Source organism: Nicotiana sylvestris, chromosome 7 (genome assembly GCF_000393655.2).
Source record: "Nicotiana sylvestris chromosome 7, ASM39365v2, whole genome shotgun sequence".
Lineage (NCBI taxonomy): Eukaryota > Viridiplantae > Streptophyta > Magnoliopsida > Solanales > Solanaceae > Nicotiana > Nicotiana sylvestris.
In genome coordinates, this window is record NC_091063.1 from 80,371,228 (window position 1) to 80,387,960 (window position 16,733).

The 16,733-nt window shown below is 40.6% G+C and overlaps 1 protein-coding gene across 1 annotated transcript; it reads right to left on the reverse strand.

Moving 5' to 3' along the window:
- Positions 1-2,706: 2,706 nt before the first annotated feature.
- LOC138873370 (uncharacterized) lies at positions 2,707-3,489 on the reverse strand. The gene is made up of 2 exons (XM_070151836.1): positions 3,219-3,489; positions 2,707-2,963 (listed from the first exon to the last, which is right to left on the reverse strand). Exons 1-2 carry the CDS (start codon positions 3,487-3,489, stop codon positions 2,707-2,709), a joined length of 528 nt encoding a protein of 175 aa, XP_070007937.1.
- Positions 3,490-16,733: the final 13,244 nt, after the last annotated feature.

Below are 16,733 nucleotides of genomic sequence, written 5' to 3' on the forward strand. Positions count from 1 at the left end.
TATCATATAATGCATGATAGTTTACGTTTTCTTTTGGATACTGAAGGCAACTTGTACGCATAGTAAATATCAATGTATGGGGATTGAATGTTAGTTGTATATGTAGGCTGTTAGATGAATATTCCTAATGCAGTAGGTTGTATCCCAGACTTAGGTTTAAATTGTGTAACATACTCTTTAATGTAGGCCAGGCATGTAAACTATCCACTACTAGTATAGTTCTTTCCCCTTTTTGCTAGTTTGTCACATATAAATTGATAAAGAACAAAGAATCAGTTCTAGGCCTCCACCCCAGGAAGGCCGAGCCCAAATCAAAAGTCAGCTAGGCCTGTATCGGAAAACAGGGCCCAAGTCGGGCCATCTCGCATGAGCTGGGTTTGGGCCCATAATTTGTGACTAGTTGGCCATAGGTGCAGTCACATTTTATTACTCTGTAGTAGCACTTTAAATACGGTTTTTTAATCGACTAAGGTTATTTACTGCTTTCAATTGATAGAGACAAACACGACGAGAAACATAGTTGCTATAGGATATCCCTTAAAAATAACAACGAGATGAGCCTCGATAAAAATAGACAAAACGCAGATACGGGGCCCTTGTTAAACGCATATTAGTGAAGCATTTAGTTTCCAGGACAGGTTGTTTAGTAAATTTCACAACCCTCCTAAAATAACAATACGTTAGACTCTTTAGGACGCGCCTTAATAAATCTTACCTTCTTAAACCCGGGCGCACATTTATGTGACCCAAATCCAATTCTCAATGGAGTCGAAATGTGTTTCTAATCACGGGTACATTGATTGTGACGTGGTTCGAGATGCGTGTCCATGACGTTGCAAATTCATTTTGAAGAAAAATAAGAATGAGATGAGCCTTGTCAAAAAAAAAAATACAAATTGCGGGGCCCTCAGTAAATATTTGTTTTAAAAATTATTTAGACTTCGGGATGGACCGTTTAGTAAAATTCCACGGTCCTACCCAGAATAAATACGCTAGTCGCTTTAGGCGCGCTTTTAATACTTTAATTTCCTTAAACTCGGGTGCACATTGATGTGACCCAAATCCAAATCTCAACGGAGTCAAAGTGTGTCGACGACCACGGGTACATTGATTGTAACGTGGTTCGAGATACGTTTTCTCGACGTTGTAATTCTTGATAAAAACAGTAAATGATAAAAGCGGTTAAAAGTTAAATTTTGCACATAAGTTCAGACTTGTATAAAATCAGATAATCCAGCCGAATATAACAGTTGAGCGACCGTGCTAGAACCACGGAACTCGGGAATGCCTAACACCTTCTCCCGGGTTAACAGAATTCCTTATCTAGATTTCTGGTACGCAGACTGTAATATAGAGTCATTATTTTCCTCGATTCGGGATTAAAATTGGTGACTTGGGACACCCTAAATCTCCCAAGTGGCGACTCTGAAATAAAACAAATAAATCCCATTTCGATTGTCCTTTAATTGAGAAAAACTCCCCCGGCGCCCCGCGGGTGCGGAAAAAGGAGGTGTGACAGTAGCCTTATGCAGATTAGAAGGCAGAATAGTACAGAAATGCAAATGCAGATGGAGACAGCGTTTAGTCTCGGAAGGCAAAAAGGTATCCTTATGCAGAAATGTGGATGGAGACAGCGTTTAGTCTCGGAAGGCATAAAGGTAGCCTTATGCAGAAATGCAAATGCAGATGGAGAAAGCGTTTAGTCTCGAAAGACAGAAAGGTAGCCTTATGCAGAAATGTAGATGGAGATAGCGTTTAGTCTCGGAAGACAGAAAGGTAGCCTTATGCAAGAAATAAAATAACAGATGGCAGTAGAGTTTTCTTAGCTGATAGCGGATTGTGGTGTTGTGATTACTGAAAGCATGGTGACTGCAGAGAATTTGTGTGTGCTGATAGTAAATATTGGCAAATGTAAATGATTCGTAGAGTCGTATTCTCGAATGATGTTTGTCCCGTGGGCGTATAGTGTGTTTAAAGATTTTGCAATCCTAGTATTTGCATCCAAAGAAAATTTGTGAGTTTGTAAGGGGGGAAGGTCAGTTCGTATCCCCGCGGGCTTTGCTTGACTTGCTCGGCTTTGATCTGGTGACACTGTATGTATCATTAGGTTAGCGTTGCTAAACAAAGAATTCTCGATAATAAACATGCACGATTTTGTAAAAATATGACATAAGTGCATAATTAAAATAATTTTTAGATGAACCGACGACTGTGACGTGGTTCGGGACATTGAAAACTCTCTTGCTATGGAATTTTGAAGGTCCTCCTCAAAAATTTGCCCCAGTTTGAAGGGTTGACACTTCTGACTGTTGCTTACGACAATCGGCTGAAATTACTTTTGGAATTTTGAGGGTCATCCTCAAAATTCTGCCCCAGTTTCCAATTGCGAGGGGGGGGAGGGGAATGAAAATTTTATTGAATTGTGAATGAACCCATATGGCTACCTATGTATCCCCTCTTAAACGGAAATCAGGCTAGGCGTAGTTCAATTTATATCATATAAGGCAAGCATAAAGATTACACATAGTAGCGCTTGACTGGATCTGAATTGATCGGCTTTGGACAGACTTCTCCGTCCATTTCTGCAAGTATGAGGGCTCCTCCTGTCAGAATCCGGTGAACCATGTATGGACCCTGCTAGTTGGGAGAGAACTTCCCTTTGGCTTCATCTTGATGCGGAAAAATTTTCTTTAACACCAGCTGCGCCTATGTGAACTGTCTTAGCTTGACTCTTTTGTTGAAGGATCTGGACATTCTGTTCTGATAGAGTTGACCATGGCAAACTACATTCATTCTCTTTCTGTCTATAAGAGCTAGTTGCTCATTACGACTTTTTACCCACTCCACATTGTCAAGCTCAACTTCTTGTATGATCTTTAGGGAAGGAATTTCTACCTCAGTGGGAATAATAGCCTCCGTACCATAAACCAGCATATAGGGGGTTGCCTCGGTTGATGTGCAGACTGTGGTGCGATAACCCAATAGAGCAAATGATAACTTTTCATGCCACTATTTATGCTTCTCTATCATTTTCCTCAATATCTTCTTGATATTCTTGTTGGCAGCTTCTATAGCTCCATTCATTTGAGTCCTGTAGGTTGTGGAATTCTTGTGTCTGATCTTGAAAGTTTCACACATAGCTTTCATCAAGTCGCTGTTGAGGTTTGAGCCATTATCAGTAATGATTGACTATAGAATTCCGAATCGACAAACAATACGGTCGCGGACAAAGTCTGCCACGACTTTTTTAGTCATTGCTCTGTAAGATGCTGCTTTGACCCATTTGGTGAAATAGTCTATGGCTACCAGGATGAACCTGTGTCCATTGGAAGCGGCATGCTCGATTGGTCCAATAACATTCATCCCCCAAGCGGAGAACGACCTTGGTGAGCTTGTTCCATTGAGCTCGTTTGGGGGTATCTTTATCATGTCTGCATGTATCTGATAGCGGTGGCATTTCCAGACATACTGGATGCAGTTCGTTTCCATGGTCATCCAAAAGTAAATTGCTCGGAGTATCTTTGTTGCTAAGACAAAACCATTCATATGTGGACCGCTGGTCCCAGCGTGAATTTCCTCTAGTAACTTGGATGCTTCCTTTACGTCGACACACCTTAGTAATCCCAAATCAGGAGTCCTCCCATACAGGATTCCTCTGCTGTGAAAGAAGTTGTTGGACAATCTCTGAAGTGTGCATTTCTGAGTAGGATTTGCAAGCTCTGGGTACTCTCCTTTTGCCAGATATTTCTTGATATCATGAAACCAAGGCTTTCCATCTGCTTCCTCTTCGACATATGCACAGTAAGCTGGCTGATCATGGATTTTTACTGGAATGGGATCGATGAAATTTTTGTCTGGATGCTGTATCATAGATGACAAGGTGGCCAATGTATCGGCGAACTCGTTCTGGACTCTGGGAATATGTTGAAACTCCGCCTTCGTGAACCTTTTCCTCAGTTCCTATACATGATGCAAATACAGGAGTATCTTGGAGTTCTTGGTTGCCCATTCTTCTCGTACCTGGTGTATAAGTAAGTCTGAATCTCCAATTACTAGCAGCTCTTGAATGTTCATGTCAATGGCCATCTTGTGCCATAAGATGCAGGCTTCGTACTCGGCCATGTTGTTGGTACAAGGGAACCTGAGTTTGGCAGACACCAGATAATTCTGACTAGTTTCTGATATTAGGACTGCTCCTATGCCAACTCCTTTGAAGTTTGATGCTCCGTCGAAGAACGTTCTCCAACCGTCATAGGGTTCCGCAATGTCTTCTCCTATGAATGATACCTCCTTATCAGGAAAATACGTTTTCAGGTGTTTGTATTCTCTATCCACGGGATTCTCAGCTAGGTGGTCTGTCAGTGCCTATCCCTTGACCGCTTTCTCAGTTACATAAACAATGTCGAACTCACTTAACAGGATTTTCCACTTGGATAACTTGCTAGTGGGCATGGGCTTCTGAAAGATGTATTTCAAAGGATCCATCCTTGATATGAGATATGTAGTACAGGTACAAAAGTAATGCCTCAACTTCTGAGCTACCCAAGTCAAAGCACAACAGGTGTGCTCCAATAGAGAATATCGGGCCTCGTACGGGGTGAACTTCTTACTGAGGTAATAAATGGCCTGCTCCTTCCTCTCCATTTTATCATGTTGCCCCAGAATGTAGCCGAAAGCTTTGTCTAACACTACAAGGTAGAGTAGTAAGGGTCTACCTGGCTCGGGTGGGACTAAGACTGGTGGTGTTGATAGGTACTTCTTGATTCTGTCGAAGGCCTTTTGGTAGTCATCAGTCCATTTGGTAGCAGCGTCCTTCTTCAACATCTTAAAGATTGGCTCACAAATAACTGTAGACTGGGCTATGAATCGACTGATGTAGTTGAGCCTTCCCAAGAAACTCATCACATCCTTCTTGTTCTTTGGCGGTGGCAATTCTTGAATGGCTTTAAATTTTGATGGATCCAGTTCTATTCCTCGGCGACTCACAATAAACCCAAGTAATTTTCCAGCAGGAACCCCGAATGCGCACTTTGTGGGGTTCAGTTTTAGGTTGTACCTCCGCACTCTATTGAAGAACTTCCTCCGATCTTCTATGTGATCAGTGGTCTTCTTGGACTTGATAATAACATCATCTACATATACCTCTATCTCTTTGTGTATCATATCATGGAAAATGGTAGTCATGGCCCTTATGTAGGTGGGCCTTGCATTCTTCAGTCCGGACAACATCATCTTGTAATAGTACATTCCCACAGCATAATGAAAGCCATTTTCTCAGCATCTTCTTCATCCATCCAGATCTGATGATAACCAACGAAGCAATCTATAATTATTGCAGCTCATGCTTGGCGCAATTGTCAATCAAGATGTGTATATTTGGAAAAGGGAAGTCGTCTTTCGAACTGGCCCGGTTGAGATCCAGTAGTCGACGCAGATTCTGACCTTCCCATCCTTCTTTGGCACTGGTACAATGTTGGCTAACCATGTCGGGTATTCTACTACCCTGAGAACCTTAGCTTTGACCTGTTTGGTGACTTCTTCCTTGATCTTCAGATTCATATCAGGTTTGAACTTTCTGAGCTTTTGTTTTACCGGTGGACATGTTGGATCGGTTGGCAGTTTGTGAGCCATAATAGATGTACTCAGACCAGTCATGTCATCATACGACCAGGCGAATATGTCCTCATATTCTTTTAGAAATTCTGTGTATTCTTTCTTTTTTGACGGCGATAGGTGAATGCTGATTCGTGTTTCCTTGACATTTTTTGCATCTCCTAGGTTGACAATTTCGGTCTCGTCCAGGTTGGATTTAGGTCTGTTCTCAAAGTTCTTAACTTCTTTGACAATCTCATCTAGTATGCCATCTTCCTCTAAATCAATATATGTTTGTTGTGTTGTCTCATTGCATGTCACAGTCATTGGTTCATCAAGATAAGTAATAGTAATGTTGTATAAGTAAAGTAATGAAAGAAAACGATAATGAGTGTTGATTCATAAGAAAAGTCAAAATGCTTTGATAAATTGCATAACTATTTTGAACATTGAAGATCTTATTGCAGGAATTGAAAATGCGAAAAGAAAATCATTTAGTAAACAAAACAGTGAATGATGCTTGTTTTAGCCTTGTTACCTCAAGGCTCGTCGGTCTTTGGTTGTCCTGATAGTCCAATTATTGAGGCGTTCCCCTCTGCTCACATATTGTATGGAAGGGCCTTCCTCCCCCTCCTCCTTGAGAACAACACAACAGTCCATATCATTGTCTTCTAGGAACAAATTCTTCACCGCTACAAGTGTTTCTTCTTCGTCTGACCCATAAACAATGTCAGCCTATTGGAAAGTCTGCTCCAGATGCGGTATTGGCTGCTCTAGCAGATAATAAGGACCACGCCATGGTGGTGACCAGTTGTTGAATTCTTCTCAGGTGTAATCATATCCCTGACCGAAGGTAGTGTCATGCTTTATGGGCTTAGCGATTCCTTGGAGGTTATTGTCGAGCCCCTTGCCAGGTTCGTACCCACTATACTCTCGAATTTGTCATCCCACCATTTGTCTTTGTCAACAGCATTTACCCGTTCAATGTGACGGTAAGTCTCTCCACCTAGCTTCATTCTTCCCTCGATTGCCGGAATGGTCTGGCGACTGTATATAGGGTTGCTACCGTTGCCGTGAATGATCACCTCTTGGTGATTCCATTCGAATTTTACCACCTGATGTAGTGTTGATGTTACGGCCCCAGCAACATGAATCCATGGCCGTCCCAGCAGTAAGTTGTAAGATGATGGCATGTCTATCACCTGGAAATCGACATCGAACCATGTTGGTCCCATCTGCAAGCATAGAATAATCTCCCTAATTGTGAACCTCTAGGAACCATCGAAGGCTTTCACATTGATAGCTCCATCTTTTATCTCGTGTAGTCCTTTACCCAACTTCTAAGTGTTACCAGCGGACAAATGTTGAGACTGGAACCTCCATCGATCAGGATTCTGGTGATAAAATAGTCTTCGCATTGCACGGTGATGTGCAGTGCTTTGTTATGCCCCCAACCCTTCAGGTGGCAGCTCGTCCTCATGAAAGGTGATCTTATGGCTTTCCAGAAGTTTTCCTACCATGTTAGCAATTTCCCCACTAGTGATGTTACTTGGTACGTATGCTTCACTCAGCACTCTTAACAGAGCATTCTTGTGTGCCTCAGAATTTTGTAGAAGCAAGAATGGAGATTTGCGTTGTGTTTTGTTCAACTGGTCGATGACCGAGTATTCCTTGGCCTGTATCTTGCTCCAAAGATCATCTGGACTTATCTCAATGAGGGGTGGCCGATTGGAGGCCTGCTTGCTTGACTTTTCTAGATGTTCAAGGGTATAAACTCTACCAGTTCTTGTCATACCCTGTGCTGCAATAGTCTCTTCAAACCTAACCTTGCCTTTTCTCCTCGCCTCGGCTGTATAGTCCCAGGGTACAGCCTTTGTATGGAATGGTGTCATGGTCAACATTGCCACTGGGATCGGCATGGCTATCCTCACTTCTAACGGAGCATATTCCTTGGGTGGCAAAACTGCAACCTCAAATGGTGCAGGTGCATTTGCCGGAGACATGAATTCGACCTCAATTGTTGTTGGTATCTTTGAGGATGATGTTGCTTCAAATTCCAGTAGTACAGTCAAGTTCACCTCAGCATCCTCAAATGGTTGAATCTAGACTATGATTGGATTGAGAGTAACTATCGGCTTCTTTGGATCATCGCCTTCTGCGATCAACCCGATTGATCCCTTGGGATCCCAGTCATCTTCTATTTCAATCATGTGGATACCTCCACCCTTATGGTCTGGCAGAGGGTTGTTGCGGACTTTTGGCATGGGTTCATTTGCCACAATAATCTTGTTATCAATCAAGGACTGGATCTTGTCTTTCAAAGAACGACATTCATCGATGGTGTGCCCTTTCATGCCGGAGTGGTATGCACAGGATTTGTTTGGGTTAACCTACTAAAAAGGATTCTCAGGGGTTAGAATAGGGATGGGGATGACACAACCAGCAGCTTTGAGTCTCTCATACAACTAGTCAATGGGTTCAGCAATGGCTGTATATTGTTTTGGAGGTCTGCGATCAAAATTTTGCCAAGGTCTAGGGAAGTTTTGGCGTGCATGAGGTGATTGATAGTGGGATGGTTGAGAATTATAGGTTTGGTAGACATGCGCGGGTTGGGAATGTTTTGGTGAAGTAGGATGATATGTCAGAGGTGGATGTGACTGATAAGTTGGTGATGGAGCTTGGTATGAGGGTGAAGGTGCTTGGTAATTTGGGATTGGCTGATATATGAGTGGAGGTGTTAGGTAAGTTTGGTCCTCGGTGCAACTATCACGGCCCCTACGTCCCTTTTCTTGGATATACCACCAGACTGTAAGGCCTTATTTGTAGCTTGCAAGGCCTCGAAGTTTGTAACCATGCCGCTTTTGATACCCTCTTCAATTCTTTCACCCAGTTTGATAATGTTGGAGAATTTGTGGTTCTCGATCATCATCTATCGTTCATAATATTGCGAGTCCTGAGCTCGTACAAAGAATTTGTTCATTTGCTCCTCTTCTAAGGCAGGTCTGACCTTAGCAACTTCGGACCTCCAATGAGTGGCATACTCGTGAAATGTCTCTGTGGGCTTCTTCTTTAGATTCTGAATGTAGAACACGTCTGGCGCATTCTCTGTATTAAACCTGAACCTATCCATAAAATCAGATGCCATGCCTACCCAGCTTGACCACTTCTTTAGATCTTGGCTGATGTACCAGGACAACGCATCTTCTTTCAGACTCCTCATGAACAGCTTCATGCGAATTCTCTCGTCTTTCCCTACTCCAACCAGCTTGTCGCAGTACGTCCTCAGATGGACCCTTGGATCTCCTGTACCATCAAACATTTCTAACTTCAGAGGTTTGTACCCTCGGGTAGTTCGACATTGGGCTATATGCAAAGATACTCATAGTTCAGCCCCTCGATTCCTTTACTTCCTTCCACGCCCTGAATACGGCTAGTCAATTTCTTAAGTTCCTCAGCCAGGTTTCTGATAAGCAAATCTTTTTCATCAGACTCGGGTATGATTGAGATAGGTTGGGTGCAGTATGGCATGGTTTCCACGTAGATATGGGTGTTATGGTGGATGTGAAAGTGGTCGTTTGTGGAGGTTTGGGGTTCTGGGATGAGTAGTGGAGTGTTGTTTGGGGTATGGCAGGTGTTGCATTGGGTCTTTGGTGGAACAGTGTGATGGTGAGGAGAGGGATGATTCTGTTGCTTTGGGATGTCTTGAGGCGGTGTGTGGTTTTGAGTATTGGGGAAATTGATATCTGGGGTGCTGAGGGAAAATGACAGGCTTGCCAGATTCTGAACCTGATCGAGCTCTTCTTGGAATTTCAGCAGGTTCTGCTCAAGTTGGGATACATTCTCGTTAGGAACCTGAGTACCATGTCTATTAGTGGCCTCTACCCGTTCAGTTGGATTCTCCTTTCTGACGTTGTTCAAATCTTCCATCTTGCTTTTGTTCTTATTTTTGACAGGACTAAGATGAGAAGTGGGTGGAGGGCCCCTGGATCTCGTGGAATAGGATGATGATGCCAGAGAGCACGAACTAACCTTTGGGAAGGGAATAATAAAAACAAAAGACAAAGAATAAAAACAAAAAGGTAACCAAGTTAGTGAGGATCATAAAAAGTATTGCAATATTTAAACACATAGTGCGGGAATGTAAATCGTGTCCTAATTTGGGGACCTCTTTGTGCCCGAGGTAGTCCTAGCGACAAATTATTTTGGAGAACTTAGAATGTTAAATGCCTCATTTTATTGATAGAAAATAAGACAAATCCCAAATTGACACTAAATAAACAGGAAATAAAAAGTCACTAATGGCCATTGGCCTTATTACATTTATAAAGAGAAAAGATAAACTCCTATCTACTTGGTCCCTGAAGGACCTTCCCTAGATTTGGCATCCTTGGCTTCGTCGAACAGCTTCCCTAACTCGCGGAGTCCCAGCAGTAGGTATGCTCTAGCTAGATGTCCGCCTTCGGTCCCTTCAACATTTTGACAATCTTCAACCCTCTTGAGAAATTTTCTCTCCAATTCCACTATGCCTCGCTCCAAGTATTCCAGCCGCTTGTTTGCACTGACAGCTATGTCCTTCCATTCCTCAATCAGCTTTTGGTTGGACTCTTGTATTTTGCAATGTTCGCTTTCGTACTCGCGGATCCTTTTGCCCAGCTGGTTGTACTTGACCTGCACTTCGGTCTTTTCATTTATAATCCTGTGACCTCGGGCAAACCCTGGTTGGCCTAGACCATCATGATTGTCTTCCAACCAACCTGAGTAGAAAGGAGCACAACCAGTATGATACCTGTCTTGTTCGATGGTATCTCTCCCTATTATGATCTTACAATGCCACATATGCTGAGCTTGGCACTTGTAGGGACTATTATCATTCTGGAAATCGGCTCGGAAATGACTAATCTTATCGACCCTAGGTATAACTTGCTTTCTACCAGCTTGCCTCATAGCTCGGAGAGGGACGTAAGGGTATGTTCCTCTCAGACCAATTTGTATCAGGAAAGGTGCATCTCTGGATCAGGCGATGAATTCCTCGGTCAGAACCACTCGAACATCCGTTGAACCTGTTCTTCAGTCAGATTATCAAATAGTTCAACCCATCCTTTAGCATCTCAGGCTGAGCGAACATATCAGGGATGTAATTCATTCGCTTTGGATGATGGAAAGCGATGTGATCATCCCAGTCCCTTCGCTGAATCTCTTGTCAATATCGCCCTTTTGGATATGTTCCATGAGCCAGAGTTGGAGTAATAAATTGCAGCCTTTGAAGTGTTTTACTCATCGTTGACACTTCTCCAAAGCTCAGTATATGTCTGAAATGATCATGGGCACGATATTGAATAGCTGCCCACCAATCCCTTCCATTAGGGTCTTAGTTACCATAGCCAGCCGGGTATGGATTCTCCCTTTCTTCATCGGAAACACGATCAGCCCCAGGAAATAAAACATGAAGACAAAAACCCTTCGATGGATGTGCCCCAAGGATGTGATGACAAACTCATCAGGGTAGGTACTGTAGGATTTGCTGTGACCGTACCTTTCATACAAGTAGTCAAAAGGGATGTATGATTCCTTCAAACATGTCAATTCTGTGTTCTTCTTCAAACCCATCATTTTGAGGAAACCCATGCCCTTGCGATTCTCAGGCATTAACAAACCCGGAGTTTCCCATACTAAACCGGACAATCCTCCTGTGTCCTCTAGAAAGGGCGTCATTTCAATGTCCCCAAAGCAGAACACAACCCTTTTGCAATCCCAAAACAGTGTGGCAGCTTCTATGATCTTGTTGTTAGGGTGGGTTTCTAGGAGAGACGGTAGATTTCCCAGATATTTTTGGATGAGAGTTTGGTCATTGCAGGATAAATCTCTCCACCAGCTTAGCAGTCTTGGGTGGGTGTTGGTGACCATGCCGAATCTAGGGACTTCGTGCCTCATATTTCTGCAAGACAAATAAGGTTAGGCCCTTACGCCCACCGGACTCGACTATTTAATACCAACAATTAGCATGAAGCATTTAATTCTCCAAATAAATGCACAGAACGTGGTGGTGTCCGTTTTGGTTCAGGGAAACCTGGTGGACTTTGGACAAGGCTATCTTAAAGAATCATTATGTGGACAACATAACTGACCCGGCTAGGCTTGACCATGATGCATGCACAATTTGAACAGAATAAGGTTTCTATGGGGTTTTAGACTGGTACCCTTGAGTGGACAACTCAAGGGGGAAGGCACGGAACTGTCAACCGTATCACTAATCAACTAGTTTTACCGCAAATATGTCTTTCCGAATTTAGGGGGTAATGATATAAGAAGAGCGCAACCACTCATTATAAGTGTTACTATAGTATTTGTTTGGCATGAGTGGAGTATAATGTTGAGCATGATTATGCAATAATTAAAACATGTTGACATGTATTTGCACGTTAAGAAAGCAATAAACACAGAATTTTTATAATTTAAAGCGGCAATAAAGGAAAGAAACAGGGAAGACATGTTAGTTTCACATTTTGAAAAAGAAATTAAATGCTCAAAGAAATTTAAACAAGTAATTGCATATGAGGGAGGTACAAATTCACAAGAACAGTCTGAAATGGTAAAAGTCTAAATATCTCCAACAGAGTCGCCATGCTGTCGGGCCCCCTTTTCCCCCTTCCAATCAGAGAGGAGTTTTCGGGTTTCGACATTCATGGGGTATAATGACTCGTTTCCATTTTGGGAATTGGGTATTTGAAGAGTCGCCACCTAATGATTTAAGGAGCATTAGGACACTTATAGAGTTTATTTACAACTAGGTTTGATAACCAGAGATTGGGTAAGAGCTTGAAATTATCCCAAGGCAAAGGTGTTAGGAACCCCTCAGGATTCACTAGTATGGTTCCCGGCCAGATAGTTCTTTTGTGAATTTGTGCAATTAGCAAATAAACAAATAAAGGCTCAAGTAAGAAGGAATTTAAGTTAAATACACAAGCGTTTGAAAACAATTATTGAAATGCAAGGTTTTGAAAGAGTTATAAGCTAAACATGCTTGTAAAAAAATAAAGGGGGTCCTAGGTTTGTTTATAATATGGATCACCTCGATGCGATACCCGGTATGACACTCCTCAGCAGAGGAGATACACGTGGTATTAGCGCATCGGTCATCATATCCATATCTACCCTTCCCACCCCGTTAAGGTATTAAAGTACGGATTGGTCTCGAGCTCTATTGCATGATATTACCCGCCCCATTCTTATCAGTCCTGGAGGAATTCAGGACTACTATTCCTATAAGAGGGAGGATTTTAGGCTGACTCTTAGGTTTAAAATCAAAAGGCTAGGCAACATACAAAAACACGTAGGACTGCATTCAGGGGGAAATATGTAGGCAGTTATAAGGCTCATGTATACCTCCGCAAATAAAGCACATAAATAGCACGACTTAAACACACTTAAGGTCCGAATTACAAGATCTTAAAGCAGAGTTTGAGTCAGAACCAGATTCATTATAAAACTCAGAAAAGAAGTCTGAATCAGGCCTGCCTGCTGGTTGTAGCAGTTGGTGATTAACAAAGGCAATTCCAGTTTTAATTAAGTAAATACCTAAAGCTTGCCTAGGCGTAATAGTGATGTCCAATGAGCAGAATATCTATATTGATTAGTAAAGCAGTGATTAATTTTAAGCAGGCGATTTGGATCTTATAGGCATGATATCTAATGATATTGATTAACACGAAAAGAGTAGGTTATTTAAACTGATTCAGAACAGATAAGTACGAGCCAAACTTTTTTTTTAACTAAACTGGTTTTGGATCCTATAGGCATAATCTTTATTATAGCTGATTTTAATTTCTACAGACATGGTATCTAAGTATTAAAGGTTGATTTTAATCCTATAGGCATAGTATCTAATTATTAAAGGTTGATTTTAGTCCTATAGGCATGGTATCTAATTATTAAAGGCTGATTTTAGTCCTATAGGCATGGTATCTAATTTGAACATGAAGTGGAGTAGGCAGGATTTATTTGATCAAAGAGAAGTTCCTATAGGCATGATTTCTATTGAAAGGCCATTTAGATCCTATAGACATGGTTTCTAACTGTGTAATAAGTAAAACATGCAGAAATTTTTTATTAAACCAAAGCAGATCCTATAGGCATGTTCTCTAACAAATCATATCAAGGTACACCCTATGGGCATGTTATCTACCCTTCTAATAGTTAAAGTATGCATAATTAGTCCATCCCTTTTCACTAGCCAGCCTCGATATTGTTTACAAATTATTACAGTCCAAATGATTGAATTACAAAAGAAGTGCAGAAATACGAAAATTACAACCAAAGGAAAGCCTGATCTTGACTTCCTATCTGGGTTATGTAATGAACCACTTCAGTACCATAATTTCAAAGCATCTCTCATACCAGTTGGGTGTGTCAAAGTTCTCTAAGGACCTCATGGGATCCCGAGCAGTGCTTACACCTAGGTTTGCATAACCAGATAGAAATGAGTGTAGTGTGGAAGGGCCAGCCCTTATGTGTCCAAGTTCAGAGAGAGCTCAAGGGTCCCAAGGCAAGGCTCATAGAAGAGGGCAGAACCTAGGTTCTAATAATATAGTGGAAGTGCAGAAAAGAATGAAGTAAATGACTGAGTCTAAGTGCAAAAATATGCTTAATTTTGGGAAAGTATTCAGTAAGATCAAACATCACAGTAAAGGAAAGGAATCAATTAATTTAAACAAATGAGTAAAAAAATTAGGGTTTATGAGGGAACCCTTTGCAATCAATCGCAACATTGAGGGAGTCAGAATCAATCTAGAAAGGCTCATGATTCTGCACCTCAACATATAAATAGCAAGGAATGAACAGGCATGCAGGGTTAAACATGTTGACAAAAAGAAGCAACACAAACATACAATAGCAGTAGGGATAAGCTAGGATTCAGCAGTAAGAAAAATATTCGAAGCACAGCAGTCAAGTAGGTCAAGTCGTCACATAGAATCAACAGTGAAGAAGAACATAGTAACAGGTAAGAGAGTTAGAAACAAGTAAAGGTCTCACAGTAGTAATAAGTGAGGAAAACCCCTTTTAAGAAATTAGGGCTTCGACAGTAGTCAAGTTTAAGAGATAATAAGAACTCAAATCAGATAAGTCAAACAAGGAGAAGAGAGTCAGAAATAAAGAATTTAATCGAACAAGTACACATTTAAACAAACAGTTTCAGAGCTCGGATGAGACCGAAAAGGGAACTAGGGTTTTTAACATGATGAAATAGATAGAAGAACAACATGAGCAAATCATTTTAAACATAGCAAAATCATATACAACATTTAAATCGGAGAAGAGATCTTTTAAAAAAACTTAAAGGGAAACCCTAACCGTTGAAAAATGAAGAGTCGTTTTGAAAGAAAAATCGAAAAACCTTCACGAAAACACTTAAGAAGTACGTAGTAAACACAAATCTAAAATAGATCTGAAAGAAAATCAAAAGACCTTAAAGCTTAGGGTTTCATAGAACCTAGAAAAGGTGAGAAAAGCTTTGAAAGTTACCGATCTAACCAGAAAAGTCAAGGATATGACTTGAACGGCTATGGTTGGCCGGAGAAAGACTAGAGATAAAGGTTGAGCAAGGACTGGACTAGATCTCGTTGAGATCTGGCCATGAAATCACGGAAACAAATACCCATGAGCCATAGGAGGCCGATACACATCTCAAATGGCCATGAGAGGCCATGGATTAGGTATGGGTTGAGGTGGATTAGGGTGGAATTAGATGGTGGAGGTTAGGGTTCATGTGAGGTTGCAGATAGAATTGAGAGGGAAGGGATTCAAAGGCGGTGGTTGGTGGGAAATGAGTTAGGGTAAGGGGTCATATGGGGTTAAAATTGGAAAGGGTAAATGCTGACCGTTGATCTGAATGATCGACGGCCTGGATTAAAGAGGGTAGGTAGGGGATCCAGGTTAGGCTGGTTTAATTGGGTTAGGAGTCGGGTTAAAATGGAAATTGGGTTGGGGAAATTGGGCTTAATTTGGGGTCAAATTGAAGACCCATTTGGGGCTAAAATTTAAATAACCACTTTCCCTTTTTAATTTATATAAAAACTAGTAAATAAATTTCTAAAAACAAATTGAAAGCACTAAATATTTATAATATATTATTAACAATTTAAAAATATAAGGCTTAATTTTAATGAATATAAAACACAATTAAATCTTAAAAAGGCTAATATTGCAATTATATGCAATTAGCTTTAAAAAATTGTAAAAATATATAAAATTACTTTAGCCATATTTTGGCATAAATATAAGAATCCAATAAATGAATCATCAAAAATAATAATTTTGAAAATAATTATTGGGATTTTGTGGATAAAAGAGGGAAATAAATCGATTTAAAAACCTTGAAAATAATAAAACATTTGGACATGCTTATATATATATATATATATATATATATATATATATATATATGGTATTTTGCATATTGAAATATATAGGAAAAAATTGCGTATCAACATGCACATTAACCCCTATCCTTATGCCGCTGCATGCGCGTCAATATCACATCACAATAACAACTCACACCACAAGTGCCCATGTGTCACAACTTACCAACAATTAACAATATCTATGTTTCTATAACAATAGCCCATGGATCCACCATATTGTGTACAAGAATATCAATAATAACAATGAATGTAAATTCTCAATAAGAAAGATGTCTCAACAATTAAAACTTTGACTCAACGTGATAACGACCTCCACAACTTCGACACCAATAACTCAACAATGAGAAATATAATGTATAACTATGATAGTAAATAAGAATAACTTACAACAGAAGAGATAACTTATACCGATAACTTCAAATAAGGATAATCAACAATGTAGAGCTAACATGTAACAATGACTTTAAATAATGATAATCAACAATGAAAGGGATAACATGTAATAATGAGAGAAGCAACAAGTTCAACTAAAGCATGTGGAAATATCAAGTAAGATGTGAACAAGTATAATAAAGTCATTTAAGGCATGTGAAGATAAACTAGCACAAATAAGAGTAAATTGACTATGAGAACATGATACGACAATTCAATTAAGGCAAGGAAAGAGTCTAAGTAGCCTAAACCGGTCAAATATCATATACATCTCGTGTACCCACTTGTTAC